Source organism: Hippoglossus stenolepis, chromosome 4 (assembly GCF_022539355.2).
Source record: "Hippoglossus stenolepis isolate QCI-W04-F060 chromosome 4, HSTE1.2, whole genome shotgun sequence".
Classification (NCBI taxonomy): domain Eukaryota; kingdom Metazoa; phylum Chordata; class Actinopteri; order Pleuronectiformes; family Pleuronectidae; genus Hippoglossus; species Hippoglossus stenolepis.
Genome location: NC_061486.1, coordinates 193,744 through 214,021, shown reverse-complemented (window position 1 = coordinate 214,021; position 20,278 = coordinate 193,744). Strand labels below are relative to the sequence as shown.

At 43.3% G+C, this 20,278-nt stretch overlaps 3 protein-coding genes and 2 non-coding genes across 7 annotated transcripts in view; 1 reads left to right on the top strand and 4 right to left on the bottom strand.

Moving 5' to 3' along the window:
- sagb (S-antigen; retina and pineal gland (arrestin) b) overlaps nt 1-2,389 on the bottom strand; it is a 10,191-nt gene extending 7,802 nt beyond the window's left edge. Inside the window, exons 1-6 of the mRNA XM_035154114.2 lie at nt 2,314-2,389; nt 2,071-2,139; nt 1,871-1,931; nt 1,494-1,538; nt 1,111-1,310; nt 904-963 (exon numbers count right to left, since the gene is read on the bottom strand). Of these exons, the coding sequence (XP_035010005.2) occupies nt 904-963; nt 1,111-1,310; nt 1,494-1,538; nt 1,871-1,931; nt 2,071-2,118 (414 nt within the window). The 5' untranslated portion in view covers nt 2,119-2,139; nt 2,314-2,389. The remainder of the gene's footprint in view (nt 1-903; nt 964-1,110; nt 1,311-1,493; nt 1,539-1,870; nt 1,932-2,070; nt 2,140-2,313) is intronic.
- The window catches only part of LOC118106630 (collagen alpha-1(I) chain), a 688,934-nt gene that overhangs the window by 482,690 nt on the left and 185,966 nt on the right, over nt 1-20,278 (top strand).
- Nucleotides 5,605-19,701, bottom strand: atg16l1 (ATG16 autophagy related 16-like 1 (S. cerevisiae)). 3 transcript variants are annotated; one of them, XM_035154467.1, is made up of 20 exons: nt 19,565-19,701; nt 17,437-17,590; nt 16,733-16,820; nt 16,547-16,652; nt 16,291-16,364; nt 14,123-14,192; nt 13,837-14,018; nt 13,696-13,761; nt 13,076-13,162; nt 11,324-11,383; nt 10,504-10,606; nt 9,432-9,537; nt 9,158-9,228; nt 8,036-8,107; nt 7,413-7,533; nt 7,210-7,315; nt 6,971-7,120; nt 6,828-6,875; nt 6,148-6,249; nt 5,605-6,062 (listed from the first exon to the last, which is right to left on the bottom strand). In XM_035154467.1, exons 2-20 carry the CDS (start codon nt 17,555-17,557, stop codon nt 5,969-5,971), a joined length of 1,827 nt encoding a protein of 608 aa, XP_035010358.1. In that variant the 5' UTR covers nt 17,558-17,590; nt 19,565-19,701; the 3' UTR covers nt 5,605-5,968. The 3 variants fall into 3 exon arrangements, with proteins under 3 accessions (XP_035010358.1, XP_035010361.1, XP_035010360.1); XM_035154470.1 differs by having other exon boundaries at nt 10,504-10,603; XM_035154469.1 differs by having other exon boundaries at nt 17,437-17,562.
- Nucleotides 7,654-7,930, bottom strand: LOC118108389. The gene has a single exon (XR_004696443.1). It is a non-coding gene; the product is annotated as a small Cajal body-specific RNA 6 (non-coding RNA).
- LOC118108388 lies at nt 9,632-9,908 on the bottom strand. Its single transcript, XR_004696442.1, has one exon. It is a non-coding gene; the product is annotated as a small Cajal body-specific RNA 6 (non-coding RNA).

The following is a 20,278-nucleotide window of genomic DNA, read 5'->3' as shown; positions in this document are numbered from 1 at the left end:
CAAACACTAACTACACAACATGTCAGGAACAACCTGCGGCTGCTGCTGCTTCACAAACACTAACTACACAACATGTCAGGAACAACCTGCTGCTGCTGCTTCACAAACACTAACTACACAACATGTCAGGACGATATTTTTACACAGTTACACAGTCTTGTTACAGAACAACAGAACTCTGTTCTCCTCTGATTCTCTATTATTAGCTTACGACAACTGATGAGTCTCATATTTTATTTATTATCAGATGAATTTGATAAGAATCAAGTTCACACACCTACATCTAGCTCCCCCAGCAGGCCAGTAGGTAAATCCTGTCATTAGTTCAGAAAACACTGTAACTGCAACAGTTTGTTCTTTTCAAGAAAATAACGTTGGTTTGATTCCGTCTCTGTTTGACAGACGTCTCCACATCAGTGGCAGCTATCTTGGTTCTGTCAGTAGAGTGAAGGTCATGCTAAGTATAGTAGTATATATAGTATATATATCTATCTATCTATATATATATATAGATAGATATATATAGATAGATATTAATATATATATTTAATGGAGGCGAAGTCTGAACTGTATGGTCAAGTCAGATGTTGTCCACATTGACTCTGGTTCTTTCTTCCAGTTAAAAAGTTACTTCTCTCACAGTCGTCAGAGCTGCTCGTTGATGAACTGTTGGTTTCTCTATGATTTTAAGGTCTTGGCCTTCTATGTAAAAAGCCTTGAGATAATGTGTATTATGATTTGATGCTATACAAATAAAATTGAATTGAACTCGGCTACGGTCCGAGGAACGGGAGGTGACATTTTATTTTACTGAACTTCACAGATTATCTACTGGAACAAAGTCATAGAGAAGATATTATTCTGAGAACTCATCTTCTAATAATTCTAGAAAAGACAAGTTACCTTTCCCACATCAGAAGGTCCCGGCTGCAGAGTGACGGAACACGGCAGGTTGTCTGGAAACTGAAACAAACTCACTTTGAATAAACTCGTAGAGTAAAGTCGTAGAGAGTCTCATGTAAAAGTGTTGATGCTGTGGGGAGCAGGAATAAGAGATAGTAGTCAGTAAAGCTGGATTTCTCCAGCAGGGGGTGCTGAATGGTCTCTCACCTCAAAGAAGAAGGGGAATGCGTTGTCTCCGAGCTTTTGCAGCAGCTTCCTTTGGATCTTAGTGTGAGTTAGATTGTCCTTGTCCTGCAGCTCAGGATAAACCTGACGAGTCACCAGGAACAGGTCCCTCCTGAAGGCCACGCCCAACACGTCCATGTCCTGACGACCGTATTGAAACGTGCACGACAACATCACGTACACTGCGAACGCATCAACGCCTCACATTAAAAAGTGAGGAAGATGAAGTACCACTAACTGCCACTAGAGTCTGAATCCATTGGTTATTATTGATGAATCTGCAGGTGATTTCCTCAATTCAATTCAAGTGCATGTGACAGTAAATGGTTTTCACGTATGTCAAAGGTCAAAGGTCGGACACAGACCTTTCTTTCCCTGCAGCAGCTGCGGGTCGATGAGGATCACTCCATCTGAGAGGACGAGAGGAAACATCTGTCGCAGTTTGAACTAAACTAATTTAGTTTTTAAAGGAACATTACAACACGTCAGACGAGACGATGGATCAGTTTCTTCTCTGAAACGTTTGCGATGACTCAGCAGAAAAACAGGAAACAGTTTCTTTTGTGAGAGACATTACATATTTTAATAAATTCAATTATGTTTCATTTATTTTAGTGAAATAAAAGAAGCTGAAGCTCTGGTCAAGAACATGTTAGCCTAGCTAGCATACAGAATGAAGATATGGAGCTAAGCTCATTGAATGAATACAGAAATGTTTGTGCTTGTTTGTGTTGAAACTCACCGACTGGATCCACAAAGTTGCAGTGATCCACAAAGTCTCTCTTGGCCATGTAGACGGCAACCTGAGAGCGGAGGAGGGGTCAGAGCTGCCTGGCTAAAAGGTTCAACTCTTTGTTTTTCATCATTTGTTAGAAAAAAGTTTGTAAACAACATGATCAGAAAATATCAATTTCAGACAAATAAGGGAATATTTTAACTCACCAACTTGTCGCGGGAAACTTTCTTGAAGACAACGTGTTTCGGACTCATCGTGACTTGACGTGTCGACACCTGAAGACCCAATCACAGCTGTGACCTCATATTCAAGTTAACTCAGCTTTAAAGTCTCTTTCGCTACATTTTAAAAACAAACAAAATATTAAATGAAATTATTTTCTGACTGTGCCCTGAAGGAGGCACTGTGTGTGAAAAACAGGTGAAGTGCTCCTTTAAACAAACACTGACCTGAAGCAGAGACGAGTTCAGACGAGTTTCAACTGATCACACTGAGCTGCTTTTATAACGAGGACACACTCAGCCTGGTCAGCATGCTGCTTATTACTGACACGCACACACACACACGCGCACACACACACACACACACACTCACACTCACACACACAATAATCCTGCAGAACTCAGGCTGATCAAACTTAATCAGCCTTAAATTTTGTTACTGACTGAAACTTCATCACGGACATGACGTATAAACTCTGCTGTGGAAAGATCAGTGTTGTTGTTTACAGCTCATCCACACCAGCGTCGGCCCTCATCACCAAAAGATCTGGAACCTCCTCGTGTTTCCAAGTTGACGTCTTCGTCTTCTACGTGTACGGCTCCTCTTCTTCATGTCGGTGGTTCAGCTCGTGTGTGACAATGACTATAAATATCTGATGAGGTCACATGATACAGTCAACAAACTGTTTTTTGTCACTTTCTTGTTTGTATTTCGACCTCAAATCTTTAGGCTTGTGGATGATTCCACTCAGCCAACAGTCCAGGCAGTGCCCCCTACAGGCTGCAGTGTTCATCACAGTCTGTAGATGAGTTGATGAATGACCATAAAAACCCACTGAATTATTCAACTTTATGTGTGTGGGGGGGTGTAATAACACACGTGTTCTGATGTTGGTTCATGTCAGTTGTGTCAGTATCACATGACTGTTACATCACATGTGATGAACATAAGTGTCTCTGAGCCGATGAGTTGAATCAGCAGGTTGTTTGCTGACATCCGCGGATTACTGAGCTCACTGGGGGGGGGGTCTTTATTTAAAGGTTCTTCCTCTGACGGACGTCTGTGTTCCTGTTATAAATAATAACATGTTAATAAGATGAAAAACATGAATCATTTATAAATAATATGTCATCAGGGGCTTGTTGACTGGAGTGAGTTCTACGCAACGCTGAATCACTCGACATTTTCAAAACACTCCTCAAGCACCACCTCTTCACTAAGGCCTTTGGCCTCTGTTAATGCTCCACCCTCCTGTTCTGTAATTGATTTATTCTTTACTTGTATTATTACTTTTTCTCTTTTCTCTACTGTTTTTCCTCACAAACATATGTAAAGCATCCTTGGCTCCCGTGAAAGGCGCTACCAAAATATAAGCCATTATTATTATTATTATTATATTCAGGATATCTTTCAGTTATCCAGCTGAACTTAACCTAACAATCACAGTCAGTCTAAGTGGTCATGTGCACATGAAAGGGGCGGGGTTTACTGCGTATCACCAATCACAGACATGGACAGTTTGACTGACAGCAGAGCCTCATATTTCACGAGGATCAAACTGTTGTACAATAAAAGTCAGAGGAGAATAAACATCTAGAATAAAAGAAACAGTTACAGCTGCTAAATGCAGGAAGAACAGCTGGTAAATAATATGGGATTGTGTCAGTGTGTTAGTTACAGCGCCCCCTGGTGGCATTTGGTAATAATATATTACTTGACAACAATATAATAACGAATAATAAAATAACTCGGGGCCACGAGATCTGAATCTGTTGTTTACTGACAAGACGTGGAAGTGAAGTGAAGGACCCTTCTGATGAGAAACGTTTGAATTCCATGATGTTGCCTCTATAATGTTTAGTATTTAATTATATTATTTCACAGGATGAAGCTACTTAAAGGATCAAAGTATTAAAGTATGTGAGGTTCTCCTCCGCTAACACTCCCAGTACATCAGTATCAGTAAGTGGAGCAGATGCAGTCTGTGGTACTGGGAGCACTTTACGGGTCAGGCTGGTTCTGTTGGGCTCCAGCAGCTGACAGAGGTTCATCCTCTGAGGAGAATCTAGATCTTTCAGAAACTCATCAGAGGAGCTCAAAGGATCTTGTGGGTCTCAGAAGACCCTGGTCCTCCTCAGAGACTCGAACAATCCACACCAGCTCCACGGATCCTGACATGTTGTCATGGTTCAAAGGAAGGGATTGGTCAGTGGGCGGAGCTTTATACTGTTTGATCTCTTATCTCCAACTTAACCTGGAGCAGGTCAGCTGTTCATAAGTTACCGTGGTGATTTACCACGACAACAAGTGAACGAGCTTCATAGGACTGAAAACTCTGAATTAAACCTGAAGTTACCTGATAACCACAAATCCTGCTTCGTAGTTCAGGTTCCAGGGTCTCATTTATAAAACAGTGCGTGGGATTTATACTAAAAGTGTACGTGCGCACAAAAGCCGAAAAAAAAGCGTACGCCAAAAAAAATTCTGATTTATAAAACCATGCACACGCACACCTGAACGCAATGTTCACTTTATAAATCTCAGTCCACCTGGAAACGTTCGTACGTGGATCCGCCTTACTCCGCCCACTTTCAACCATAAATGGTCAATGCAAAGCACGTCATGAATATTAAATTATGCTGCTGACCAATGGGCTTCCAGCAATGAGAAGAGGAAGTGAAACCTTCTGACACTGACATGAGGTGTTTGTTAGTGAGGTGGAGGTGAAGAGACATTTTATGTGACAGCAGTGATGTCACTAATAAAGAAAATACCCTGATACGCTGCTGCTGTTAACACAGCGAGTGAGAGTGAAGACGATAGAAAGAACCGAGCCGGAAATAAGAAAAGATCCAATTAAAGGTGGAGGCAGAAAAACACCCTGTCAGAATGTGAGGGAACTTGTTGAATCACATGTTCGTGCTTTAATTATCCAAAACTGCAGGATTATTCAATTCAGAGCAGCTGTGATGTCCTCAATCTATAGAATTTTTATTATATGCTCGTGTTTCTACTGGGACGGAATCACACAAAGATCACAGATCGTCATGGGACAGAAACTCTGATCGCTGAACCCTCGTTTCCTCCTCATACTTCACGTGCATCCATCACGCACCAGTGTCACGGCAGTATTTAGTTATTTAGAGCAACCGGACCGATTCCCTCACATCAGTGGATCCTCACCTCCACTCTGGGATATTGTTTGGAAATAGAAGTTTGAAAGTGAAGAGTTTCTCTTTATAGTGATCTCCAGGGCGCTGTGTGCACCTGACGGAACAGCCACGAAATGTTCCCGTCAAGTTTGATTTTATAAATCCCAACATTTGCGTGAGAAGTGGCGTACGCACGTTTCAGGCCCCGTTGTGTGCGTACACGTTATAAATGAGACCCCAGGTCTTTATGAAAAACTAAAAGTACAGTCAAATTTAATTTGAATCCTAATTTATTCCTAACCCTAAATTCATTCAACAAAATGAACTTCTTCTCTACATAAAGTCCTACAACGCATCACTCGGGTGTTTCTGAGACGAGATTGTTTAATGTCACACACACAGATCATGAAGACTTTATTAAATCCTCTTTAACATCAGGCGATAAAGTGTGTGAGTACTTGTACTTCTATCTTTGTGAAGACCTTGTGAGGACATTTCAGTCACTTTTTCAAAAGGTCTGTTTGAGGGTCCTCACTAAGAAACAAGTACGAGAATGTGTGTGTCAGCATTACATCAACATTCAGATCAACACGCAACAAGTAAACATGTCATAATGAACATGTGATTAAAGACGAAGGCATCAGCTGATCCTCAGTCTGTGTCAACAACATGATGAAACGTTTCATCAACTGTCCTCTCATTGGTCAGAGTCTCTGTCTCCATCAGCCAATCACATGTCAGACCACAGGATGGCCTTGCTGCCCTTCTCCACGCTGGCCACGTAGGCTCCTGATGGCGACCACGACACGGCGTTGATAGCAGAGCTGCGGAGAGAACGGCGTGAGGTTACCTGACGTCAGCTGATCACCAAGCTTTAGTCTCATTGATACTTTGATCAGTTTTTCTTACTTGTGGTTCCGGTCCAGAGTTCGGTCCACTTTCCCCGTCAAGACGTTCCACACGTACAGAGCGCCATCCGCTGACCCTCCTGCTATATAGCTGCCATCAGGACTGAAAACAGACACTGCAGCATCATCATTGGCCCTTTTCCACTAAGGCAGTTCCAGGGCCAGTTCGGAGCCAGTTCCTGATCTGGAACCAGTTCTTTGTGTTTCCACAGCCAAAGAACTGGCTCTCGGACAGAAAAACTGGTTCTAGGAGTAAAAACCAATTACGTCAGAGGTTGGGGGCGGGATTATTGTGACCACTTATGATCGGATTGTACTTTACCAGTCTGCGTGCAAAACACGTCATCTGTGTTGGTGAAGACCACAATGTGTGTCTACCCAGGCTGAGTTTAACCTGGGTTATACTTTGGTCTGGGGGGGGTTCTGAATAAAAGAATGAATGCACAGTTTTGTAGAAAGATTTTACTCTTTAAAGAATCGATCGTTATTTGTTGACCAGTGTTGATAACGTGGCTACAAACAAAAGAACAGCTGAGTCTGTCGGAGTCAGGTTGGACTGAATGAATAGATATAAATAATCTAATATAAAAGCACTCGGTTCTCTTTGGTGGAAAAGGGGTACATGTGACAAGAGTCCACAGGCCCCCCCGAGGTTCAAGAGTTTAAAAGTGTTGAACGCACCTGAAGGTGACTCTGGTCCAGTCCGCGCCACACTTGAAGCCCTGTGCACTGAACACACAAACACACACACATTAAGTACACACCGGTATCACACCTGACACACACAAACAAACAAACAAACAAACACACACACACACACACACCTGAACGTCTGTCGGACAGCGTTGGTGCGCAGGTCGATGATCTTGATGAGGTCATCTCTGGAGCAGGTGAGCAGCTCAGTTCGGTCGAGGTTCAGGTCCAGAGATGTTACTCGACCCAAAAGCTCGAGTTCCTGCACGATACTCTCCGCCCTGAAAGTGAAAGACGAGCGACAGCACAGGTCAAAGGTCAAATTGTTGTAGTTCAGGTGAGTTCTGGAGCTTTCAGCCATCAGGCTCACCTGATGTCCCAGAATCGAACTTTCTTATCGAAGTGTCCACTCATGACACACTGCTCTGTACACACAATGTCGTTACAGCTGGACCCAGCGAACACAGTCTTCATACCTGCACAGGTGAAACAGTCGCACAGTTACTGAGTGTGCGTCTGATTGCTGATACAAAAAAAATTAAAATCAGTCAGACAAATGACACAATCACATACAGACTTTGCTGCGGAGGTCCCAAAGTTTGAGTGTTCGGTCGTAGCTCCCAGACACGATTCGAGCGTTGTCCAATAGGAAACGAGCCGACAGCACCTTCCCACTGTGACCTGTCAAGGTATGCTGTGACACACACATGGACATGATGGTTTAATTGATTCTGTGATGTGTTCAGGTGCGTTCATGTCCTGAAAGTTGTGGAGACATCATGTCTGATGTTTGACACAAACTCGTCATTTCTGTGGCCTCAGAAGTACAATGAGATCATGTATCAGGCCACGCCCCTTAGCCTTATGCTCCATGATGATTGGTTCTGTTGGATGTCAGTCATCACTATGAGCCTATAGGATCTCTGTATAGACTCACTGCGATGTCACTTCCTTACTGTCAGCAGCTCCTGGGTCCCACCATTGCAACACTCGTGCATGATGGGAGCAGAGAGCAGGGGCTGCTGGGAGCCTAAAAGGCGGCTGAGGGGGGAGGAGCTGAAATTCAGACCTTTTACATCACATCACAGACCAGCAGAGACGAGTGACTCCAAATGACATTGGAACATGATGGCAGCGCCCCAATCAAGTCAACATATTTTCTGTCTATGTCCAGGGGTTGTGATGAAGTCACCTACCCTCAGTCTGTAGTCGTCGACCGTCCAGATGCGACTGGCGAAGTCGTTAGAAGCAGCCAACAGGTATGAACCCTGAAGACAAACCACATGTTAGAGCCATGAGCAAAACAAAAACAAAGAATCTGTGGTCGTTTGTCTCCACCAACCACTGCACTTCTGTCTACTTACACTTCTCTCCTGAGTCATAAGCTGCGTTCAGACATGCACTGAACTCTGGAGATCCTCTACACTTTCTCTACAAGAGGTGTATGCCACTACACTGGCTTCCTGTTAATTTAGAATAGAATTTAAACCCTCCTCCTCACCTACATTAATAATATGGCAGCATCAAACCTTAAAGAGCTCATCGTACCTTATCACCACTAGAGCCCTGAGCTCGCAGAATTCAGGCTGTCGTCCCTAAAGTCCCTAAAGCAGAGGAGGAGCCAGAGCTTCAGCATCAAGCTCCTCTCCTGTGGAATCATCTCAGCTTCAGTTCTGGAAGCAGACTCCATCTCTACGTTAATGTGATGAGTCAGGCTTAGAGGTCACATGACACTGGTTATAAACTCACGTTAACTTAAGTTAACTCAGGTTTTCAACTAGGTTTGAGCGCGTGTACACTAAAGGGGTGGGGTTTACTGCTTATGACCAATCCCAGACATGGACAGGTTTGACTGACAACAGAGCCTCATATTTGACAACGAGAATAAACTGTTCAATAATAAAGACATCTGGTAAAAAAACTGATTGTGTGAATGTGTACAAGTCAATGATTTTAGAGTAAAATTGTTCATTAAAAGTAGATCTGTCCATTCATTTGTGTTTCCATCACATGAGTGTGTCATTTACATGTATTCTCATAACATTCTCCATCCTGTTGTGTCATCAAGTGACCGTAAGCACCGACATTTAAATCCCACTCAAAACAAGGTCATTTACACAAAGTTTTTAGCCAAAATGTCTGAAAAAAAATGTCCCCTCCATCATAGTGGTGAGTAGATGAGTGAATTTTAACTTTTGGGTGAACTATCCTAATGACTTCATGTTCAAGAAAACAGATACTTTGTGAGGCCAGTGTAAATCAAACAAAAAGGACAAACCAACTGACTGAATTGTGAAAACTGGTTGTTGTTAACTCACCGTGCTGTCAAACTCAATACTGGTGATACCTGCGTTACTTCCTGTTAGAGCTCCTTTACACTCACAGCGACCTGAGAGACAGAAAGAGCAGGTCAGTGATGTCACCATCACAGACGACATGTTAACGTGGTTCAGATCTCACATGTGACAGTCATAAGGGTTAGCAAGTTTACCAAGACAGTCTGCGTGTGTTCAGGTTAGCATGATCTTTTTGATCAAGATAACATTAAGTTTTCATACGTTTCATCAGTCTGTGTTGTCATGGTGACCTCACCTGCGACAACCTCCCACAGCTTGACCCTGCGGTCCATCCCTCCTGTGCCCAGGAGACGAGAGCCTGGGCTGAACCGGACGGCGTTCACCTCCCCCTCATGTGCTTCCTACACCCCCCACACACACACACACACACACACACACATCAGTGTGCATCCCTCTCTCTGTTTGTTTGTCTCTCTCTCTCTCTCTCTCTCTCTCGGTCTCAGGTTGAAAACTTGAGATCAAGTCCCTCCTCCTCCTCAGCCTCATGCTCCATCGTGATTGGTTCTGTTGGAAGTCAGTCATCACTTTGAGCCTATAGGATCTCTGTACAGACCCAAACTGTGATGTCACTTCCTGTCTATCTGTCAGCAGCTCCAGGGACCACCACTGCAACACTAGTGCATGATGGGAGGTGAGAGCAGGGCCACTGGGAGCAAGAGGGCATTAGGAGAGGATTATGGGTAATCAGACCTTTTACTTTTCATCATCGACCTTTGACCTCTGAGTTCACATATCAACTGGGAAACAGTGACGATTCCTCGTGTGTGCAGCACTTTATCACACGGTGGTTCGGGGGCTTGCCCAAGGACACTTTTGTTGCACAAAATAGCAGAGCCGGGGATCAAACCATTGACCTTCGGGTCTCTCCCTTATGAACGCACACATTGATTCAGCTGATTTGTTGGAAATGACGCCACAATATGATCCGTTACTTTTCTTCAATGAGTCTAAGCTTGCATTCATCAGAACACAATTATTTAAACAGCATTTGTATAGGAACGATACTGTCCAAAGCTTTTTGATCCATATAAACAGTTGATCACTATATCAGGTTTCCTCTGTAATACAAAATGTGATTTTGCCTTCATTGCATGAGCCCTCCAATAATTAAATTGACTCATACTGGCATGTACACATACAGAGACACACGAATATATCATCAATTAACAGTTGTTGGGCTGATGGTAGACAATTGGACAATTTTAGCATATTGCGCATCTCTACATTAGAGGTCATGTGACGTTTCCCAGCTGATGAGTGTGAGCTGCAGTACAACCATCACGTGTAAAACATCATGTCATACTTACGAACACGTGCAGTGCCATTGATGGGACTCGAACCTCCGCACACACACCCGATGGGGCGTCAGGGTTCTCAGGTGAACTGAAAGAGTTAGCTGGTCGACGTCTGCTGACAGAGAGAGAGAGAAAGAGAAAGAGAGAGATCTAACATAAGCTGCTTCCAGACATGCACTGGACTCTGCAGTTCCTCGCTATTTTCTCCAGCGGAGGCGCATGTGTGAACGATTAAGTCTGCATAGACGCTCCTCCTGAGCTCCTGTATAAAGTCTAAATCCAGGAGCAGTGTGAACACAGCAGAGGATCCTCCACTGATTCACTGAGGGGGGGGGGGAGGAGCTTCTAACACGGGACACAAACATGAAGGAACTAAAACAAACCTCTCTGGTGAAAAAGTGCTGACGCACACGATGAAGACACAGACGAAGATGTGAAGAGAGTTTGTGGTGATCAGAGCTGACGACGGTGTCAGGTGATGTCAACATGATCACATGACCTCTGCAGCAGAGGTAACACGTCACTTCCTGTCTCTGTCTGCTGCACCCGGCTGCCCCCCCTCTCACCTGAACCAGGAGGAGGATCTGATGCTGTGAACGAGTCTGTGCAGAAAACCTGCTGCTGTGTGGTTCAGTTGTGAAACGAACTCTGGAGACAATTCTCTGGATTTTACCCACATGTTATGTCTGATAACGGCGACAGACGAGGGGTTAATGACCTTTAACGCAGCCAGCCACCAGGGGGTCATCCAGGTGATTGAGCTTCACTTTTTGGAGCCGTCATGTCATCCATCATGATTTAATGACTTTGTTCACAGTAGCCAACTACGTACCCAAATATGTTAGAAATGGAATCCAGAAGACCAGCAGGGGGCGCCTGACCCATTTTCTTACTGTAGACACACAAATCACAAGTTAGAGAAAGAGAGTGAGGGACAGACAAGGACACAGACTTTAAAAAGGTCACTATTCTATTAATCCTTCAATGAAGCAATTACAAAAAAACAGTCTTAGAATTCAATTAAATAAATCAATGAATAATAAATAAAAACTCCATCAGTTCAATCACATCAACACCGCTGGCAAAAAAGGTTGGTTTCTTTCTACAGAACACAAGACGTTACCAATAGCCCAGATACACCTTTCACTGTAGTGGTTTGTATGACATGTTACAAGTAAGGTGCAGTGGCACTGCTCCACATCTTTCATCTCTTTGTACTAATAATCTAAAAATCAATGGATATTCTGGCTTTTACCATCCAAGTAAACTTTACATCAACGTAGGGCTGGGCGATATGGGAAAAAATTGTTTCGCGATAATTTTTCAGTCTATATCGATATATATCAAATCACCAGAAAAAGTGTATATACTGTACATACTCAGCATTTTTTTTTTAATACAATGTTTATTTTTATTCTATTGCCTAAAGCAATCAAAACTAAAGGACCAAAACTAAAAACTGGGACTTCGTCGAGGGCCAAACAGGCTCAACATTTATTAAACAGGATATTGGATAAAGTGCAAAAAGAAAACATTTAGATACATTCTTCTTTTATGTACATGTGCCAGAGCCAGATGTTTGGCATCTTTCCTTGGCTGCCAGGTCCAAAACACGCCGAATTAGAGTGAGGTTGTCACTGATTAACAGTTACAGTGAGTCTGGTCTTCCATGTTTATTGTCCAATCAACATCAAACCACATATGTACAACAAAGGTCCCGCCCTGAACAAATCCATATGATAATATTCAATATTAGTCATAGCACCCCCTACCTGTAACAGGAAATGTCATGTTTTACAAGTTGGTGTCCTGCAGCTAGGCCGTTTACCCGATGCAAGTGAAATTTGGTCAGGAGAGCCTAAAACACTTTGTGATGCCATAGAATCAAACTTGTGAGTTTCATCAGGGGGGCGTGCCTCGCCAAGAACCTTCAAGTAGCTGTAACTTCCATGTTTTTCTGATAAGGAACCTGCCCTGAAGAGTTAAATATTCCAATATACTATGATAGTCACAGCACTTCCTAGCTGTGACAGGAAGTACCATGTTTTATACTTTGACATTCTACGCCTACATTTTTCATTTGATCCCCTAAAAATTATTCAGGAAGACCTTGAGACGCTGGTGACATCATGATGTGACACTTAAGCCTTTACATTGAACCGCAAAGGTGTGCATTTCAATGGAACGCCAATAAATAGGAAGTGGCTGTAATGTCACTGCACATGCTGCAATCTGCCTCAAAATGGACATGTACAATGACTCACTATGTGAACACAAGGACAATATTTGGCAGCAGAGGCAGAATGGCTCAACAGCCCCACCTAGTGGAAACTGGAAGAAGTCCCCCTGGTTTAAGGATCATTTGAATGACCTGAATTTTTCCCGGGCGACTCCAGACCTCGTAGCTGCATCGTGAGACGTGATCAGCAAGCAATCTCTGGCTCGGGCCCGCATCGTACTTGCTCGCAAGTCTAGTAATTTTTTTAATTATTGTGATACATGTTATAATTTGTAGTTGTCCTCCATGCTTCAGATGTTTTTTTGAAGGATCAGAACCTGAACCAGGTGCTGATTCTGGTCTCACCTGGGCGTTCTGCTGAGCGGTCTGTTTGGTGACGTCTCTCCTCCCCCCTTCCCACCATCCTCAGTCAGAACCTCAATATCGTCTTCCCTGAGGACAGACGCAGTGGGTCAGTAGGACTCGTTAACACCTGCATTAAAAACACATCTTGTGTCCAGTAGGGATATCGGTATTAACCGATTTGACCACAACTGCTGTTTCATAACGTCACGGTGTCATTACCATAAGAATTGTAAAAAGTACAATACCTAACTATGGTGTCCTGACTCTCACGAGTTACCCAATTTGTGTGTAAGCCGTGCGGTGAAATCTCATGATTCACGTTTTGTGTGTGCGCTGCGCTTGTTTGTGTGCTAGCTATCTATCTATAGCTCGTCATGTGTGTTTTTCCTTCTATAGTATCGGTAATCGTGAAAACTGTTATTTCCTCTGACAAATACTGGCTGACGGCTGCTAGCTGCCACTTCCTGTGTTTTGCCACAACCTTGCTGGTTTGGAACAGTCCCATGTGACCTGAACGGTCATGTGATTTAACTGATTGTAGTCTGATTACCAGAGACATGTTTGAAAGCCTGTGTGAACAGGATCAAAAGGTGAGTAAAGTAAAGGTTTAATTTACTCACGGGTCGATAGGCAGCGGCTCTTTGGCTGCGTCTGCCAGCTCCTTCTGCAATTTGGCCTGACGGCGTCTATAACACAGACAAAGATGTCAGAGGTAAGTCAGAGGATCAGACAACCCCGCCCCCTGCAGGTGTTCAGTCTACCTGCTGTCCTTCTCGTTCTCTGCGTTCAGCTTGTTGGCCTCCTGAGCTTTCTCCGCCATCCAGCGAGACACAAGCTCCTGGTTGTCCTCCGTGGTCTTTCTCAGTTTCTCCTCCAGGGCAGAGAAGGTGATCTGCAGGGCGTCATATTCGTCCTTCAGCGTCTGATTTGCTCTCTCCAGGTCCTGCTTGGACACAGGAAGAGCAGCAGAAAGTGACGGGTATAGTGAACATTTGATGGCTCCACTCACACGATGGACATGTGATTGGTGAAGGTGTGTTTTCATACCTGAAGGAAACTTCTCAGCTCCCGACAGTCGCCCTCCAGGTCCTTGATCTGCTGCTGAAATTCCAACATCCTGAACACACACGAGAGAGAGAGAGAGAGAAATTCAAAAAGCTCCATGTGCATCACCTTTATTATAAAGACCTTATAAACAGAGTTTAACAAAATGGTCAAGAAAGCAAGAGCTTCTTATTCTTATTATCAAAGTGCCTCCAGTAAACGCAACACCCAAATCAAAGTGTTACTCTTTCAAATTGTTTTTTTCCTCTGCTCATCCAACTCGGCAGTCAATCAATCAAAATCAAATCAAATTTTATTTGTATAGTCTCATATTCACAAATCACAGATTGTCTCATAGGCTTTAACAAGGTGAGACATCCTCTGTTCTTAACCCTCAACAAGAGTCAAACTACTAAAACCTTTCACAGGTAAAGAAGGTAGAAACCTCAGAGACACATGTGAGGATCCGTCTCCCAGGACGGACACAAGTGAACAGATGTCCCGTGGAACAGAGAACATCAGAGAGATCAGAGTATTTACAGCTTTGATTAGAATAAACACTTTGTAGCTGAAGGTCAATGAACTGATGGATTATTGTCAGTAATGGTCGAGTATCTGAGGAGACATATTATATATCAAGCAGTGTTGATGTGATCATAGTCCACGATCAGGATCCACCATCAGGTTCAGGATCCACCATCAAGATCTGATGCCACTATAGTCCAGTCATTGTCCACCACCAGCTGCCACCTCGATCGTGGTCCACCATTATTATCACTATCAGCCAATCTTAAACAGTTTCCCAGCAAGATCTCACTGAAATAGTGGGTAGTATGAAACTCTCCTCAAGTCCACGAGATAATTGACCATCTTCTATCATTAAGGATGAACTGAGTTCTGTTGGTCCATGCCTAGTCTGCATTATAAATAGCTCATTACAATCCAGTTGCATCCCAGATTATATTAATTGTGCATTTGTTCAGCCTTTTCTGAATAAGACTAATCTCGATCCATCCCTTCCCCTAAACTACAGGGAGATATCTAAGCTGCCTTTTATTTCAAAGATTTCAGAGAAGGTTGTTGCCAAACATGTCACTGCTGCCTTTTCTGTCTATAACATCTATGAAAAATTTCAGTCTGGTTTCCATCGGAAACATTTCACCGAAACGTCTCTCCTGACAGTCTCCAATATATCGATGTCTGCTGATGTGCGTGTCCTCAGTCAGTGCAGACAGTGTGTCCTCAGAGTCAGTGCGTGTCCTCAGTCAGTGCAGACAGTGTGTCCTCAGAGTCAGTGCGTGTCCTCAGTCAGTGCGTGTCCTCAGAGTCAGTGCGTGTCCTCAGTCAGTGCGTGTCCTCAGTCAGTGCAGACAGTGTGTGGTCACATTATGGGATCTAACGATCTCACTTCACTTCCACACGTCTTGTTAGTAAACAGATTTAGATTTCGTGGCCCCGAGTTAGTTATCACGCTCACACATGTAATTATATCGTGGTCATGCAATATATTTTTAACAAATGTCACCAGGGGCGCTGTAACTTACAAATTGACACAATCCCAGATGTTTTACTAGCTGTTTTTTGTTCTGGATGTTTGTTCCCCTCTGATTTTTATTATACAACAGAATGATTCTCAGCTCTGCTGTCAGTCAAACTGTCCAGGTCTGTGATTGGTGAAATGCAGTAAACCCGGCCCCTGTCATGTGCATGCACTTAGATCTTAGCGAGTTGATAACCATTGGAATTGTTAGGTTAAGTTCAGCTGGATCTCTGAAAGATATTCTGGGTGTGTTGAACTTGCTTCAAAGTACAGACCCCAGGTCCAGCCGGAAAACTCATATCACGCACATATTATCATGTTTACACTAGCTTCCTAGTTCAGGATTCATCTTCGGGTTCTGGTTTTCACATATGGAGCTCAGCATGGTCAGGCACCTGAATACAACTCTGACCTGCTCCATCCTTATCACCAGTAGGTCTCTTAGGTCTTTGGATGAGGGCCTACTGGTTGTCCCTCGCACTAGCTTAAGAACAAAAGGTGATCGTGCCACAATCTGCGTTAATACCCTAAAAAAGTAGTTGACACATTTTTTTCAAACTTGCCTTTGTATCACCTTGCTATGTCTCGTGCTTGTGATTTATATTAAATAAACTACACACACACTTCTTACTTGGCCTCGTTGCTCTGGATCTCTTTGTCTTTTTGTTGAATCTGGTTGTTCAGTTCGATCACGCTCTGCGCCAACTGCTCGACACAAACACAAACACATCAACACTGATCAACATAGTGACTGGGCCCTGTCCGCTGAATATTTGTTTTGGTTAGGGCTAAACACTCTTGATAAAATCATAGGACTGACGTCACTTTCTGCGTGCAGTTAGGACAGGTGATGACATCACTTCCTGTGTGTAGTCATGAGAACTGACCTCTCCTCTCTTCTTGTGCAGTTCCGTCAGTTCCTCCTGATGTTTGATTCTCATCTGAGCCATTTCCTGCTGCAAAGCATCACTACGACTTGAGTCCGTTCCCGCACTGAAATACAAAACAGGACGGTGAGCGGGTGAAGTACAAATGTGAAGGGGAGGTAAATGGGTGAGGTACAGAGGTCTCACCTGGACTCTCTCTGGACGTCATATTTATCTGTCTGGTATCTCTCAGTCAAAACAGCCTGAAGATCAGATTTCTCCAACAGACGATGATCTGAAACATCAACATTTCTAATCTAGTATGACATTATATATGGGACAGGAGATATACACACACACACACACACACACACACACACACACACACACACACACACACACACACACACACACACACACACACACACACACACACACACACACACACACACACACACACACACACACACACACACACACACACACACACACACACACACACACACACACACACACACACTTATTACGGCTATAACGAGTCTCAAACCGAGACCGAAATCGCAGTCCATACATCGTTTCCAGTAGACGGAACCACAACACATGTCCCTGCCCAACCCAGTGGATACTGTCTGTGCTATGTTTTACACAGGGTTTACCTTGGAATGGCCATAAATGTGTGAGAGAGGAAGATGCACGACTTCATACTGTATCGTCAGGTATTTATTCGAGTACTACTTTAAACAAGGAAATACAGTAGCCATACCAGAAACCTCACATACAACCTACCGACCAGTGGATTTGGAGAATCGTTACAGCCCTAGAGGTTATATGTAGTCAGTATATATAACGTTACATATGATGTTAAGTATATAGACAGTATACAAGGGCAAACGTTGCGGCAGCTGACTCACAGTGGTGGATGATTTCTTCGAAGGCATGTCTCTGCACTCGGTCTCTGAGCTTCAGCTGATCTGAGATGTGTCTCTTCCAAGTTAACTCCACCAGCCGCTCCGCCATCACCACCTGACACATTCACACTGAAGCACACAGCGTGAACTTTGACCCCTGTACGAGAGCGTAAACAAATAACAGTTTGTCAACATTACACTCTTTTATCACACTCTGAAGTGAAAAACTACAATCTGCTGCTTCGGTTGTCAACAATGGCGAGTGGGCTAAAGCAAACATGGTTCCTGTGCAACTGGAAGGCTATCAACTCGGGTTGTTCAGGTGGGACGTCATTCTGAGGGCCGAGCTCCCGACATGTACTGTGATGATGGGGCGGCGTATAGCCTACCTGGTAGAGCTGCCGCCCCATTGAGGCCAGAACTCGTTTGATTTTGACCCGCGGCCATGAATGCATGTCCTCCCCCCCTCTCCCTCCCTCTCACAAGCTCACTCCCTCCTATCCATTAAAAAAAAGGATTGTGATGATGAACACTTATGTGTGGGTTTGAATTTTCTGGACTTCACAACCCTCCGCCATTCAACATGAATTGATCCCTGGAGTAACGTCTGGTCTTTACCCTGAAGTATTTTAACTAACAAAGTGAGAAGTTTAAATAGAGTCATAAGTAGGGTTGCAAAGGGGCGGAAAATTTCCGGAAACTTTCCATGGGAAGTTAAGCTCGGCAAATTAAACACTGAGCAATAAAAACGTCATTCAAAACTCTGTTTTAAAGATGTATGGAATGCAGCACACGCTGCACGTTGAATTTCAACCCTGCACAGTGCATTCTTCCATCACATGCACAGATACTTCCCAGCATCCTGCACACTACAGCGATGGAGGCCACACTACTGCATTAGCCCAAGGACTAGTCAGGGAAGTTTTGATGATATTACTGGGGAAAATATATAAGCATGCTGATTGAGGATTGTTCATCTGTTCATCTAGCCTATTTCTATTCATTTATCCATCAATTGTAAAAATGATTCCAATTGTTTAGCTAACTATTTATATCTCTGGCATTGCATTAGTGTTTTTTACAAGCTTTTTTCTCATCTTATTCTACAGAACAATGCCACGTGCACTATCTCGTGTGTGGAGACATTTCACCCCAGCCAATGTAGAAGGAAAGGCTGTGTACATTTGCAAATACTGTGCAAAGACCTACGTTAAGAATGCCACAAAGATGCAGAATCATATAGTCAAGTGCCCAAAGTTTCCTCAGGGCTCAAATCAGCTTATGACAAAACAAAATGTTTATATTTATGTCTGTATATGACAAGGTAAATACAGTTAGTATAAATTACCCACAATTTCCAGTTTATTCCCATGGAAAGTTTCCAACTTCGAATATTCCCGGAATTTTGCAACCCTAGTCATAAGTGAAACTCTGTTACATCTTGACTTAGATAAACAAGATGAAACTGTCTCATTTGTTCTGGAACTGTTCTCAAACAGAACCGTTTAGGTCAGACATGTTTGTCTTCATCCTTCTTCATCACAGATTTCTCTTTTTGCTTTAAGGATGTTTTATTGGATTGTTTGATTTTAAGATGGATAGTGAAGATAAATTCTTTATAAGAACTATATTGACATCATACCGGGCTCATGAACCCTGAAGACTTCTCATGATTCCTTTGTTTCCTTTTCAATGAGCGACCTGTCTCCACGTGGTATTTGTTACGAAGCCCTGGACTTCCTGTGTCTTCCTGTGTCTTCCGTCCTTTGAGAAGTATTTTATGTGTCTGTGTCTTTAATCATTAAAATAATAATAATAATAATAATAAAACAAAGAAAAATAACCATATTCAGTTGTAGCTGCTGTTTGCTAGTTAGCATTAGCTGCTAGAGGAACCGCGACACAGACAGGCAGACCCGGGCAGACCCGGGCAGACCCGGGCTAACAGGCCGAGAAGACTCGTTAATATGTCCTAACCCGGTGAACTGATGCCGGAACCGCCCGGATACAAACACCCGTGACTCGACATGTTAGCATGCTAACGGAGCGGCGATCTGCGAAGCTGTAGCGGGAGGAGACCGGAGCAGAGTCCCGGGCTAAGGCTCATTTCTTCGGGCTCCTCACAATTTACCTCGGTGCCGCCGTGTGTCGGTGCTGTCGCTCTTTAACGGTTCCGCTGGTTTTATTAACCGACATCAGCTTCTTCCGCTAACTCGCTCCAATCCTGCGCCATCTTGGCTCCCAAGACTCACTTCCGGGAAGGTGGCATGAAAATACGTTCGGGTTTAAATAGCATTCAGGACATAGTTCCTCCCTGTCAATGATCTTTTATTAAAATATTAATATATTGAATAATGTATATTATTAATTATTATATAAAAATACACACATTAATATTATATCAATGAACATGTGACGTCAGAAGATTTGACATCGACAGGTTTTTATTCCGATGTTTTACTGTTGATTTAACATGAATTGGAATTTAATTCAAATTTTATACAAATTATTTTATTTTATTCTATTGCCTTTTTATATTTGTATTCTCTTGTGTACCTCATTCTCACTTGCGTTCTGCTGTAACAACTGAATTTCCCTGGTGTGTGGATCAATTAAGTTTTATCTAATCTTAATTGGTATTAGGTATGCAGCTCGGACTTAAAGGGACAGTGTGTAGAATTTGTACGGGGATATAATCCTCATATCTAAGCTGTGGACACACAGCTGGTCAGTGAGTCCAGAGGTCGCCAGTGAAGGTTTCAGAGACCGACCACTAATCTGTGGGGTCAGATGTCCAACAGGACCAGTAAGAGACAAGTCCATTATCTGAGGACATGAAAAGGTC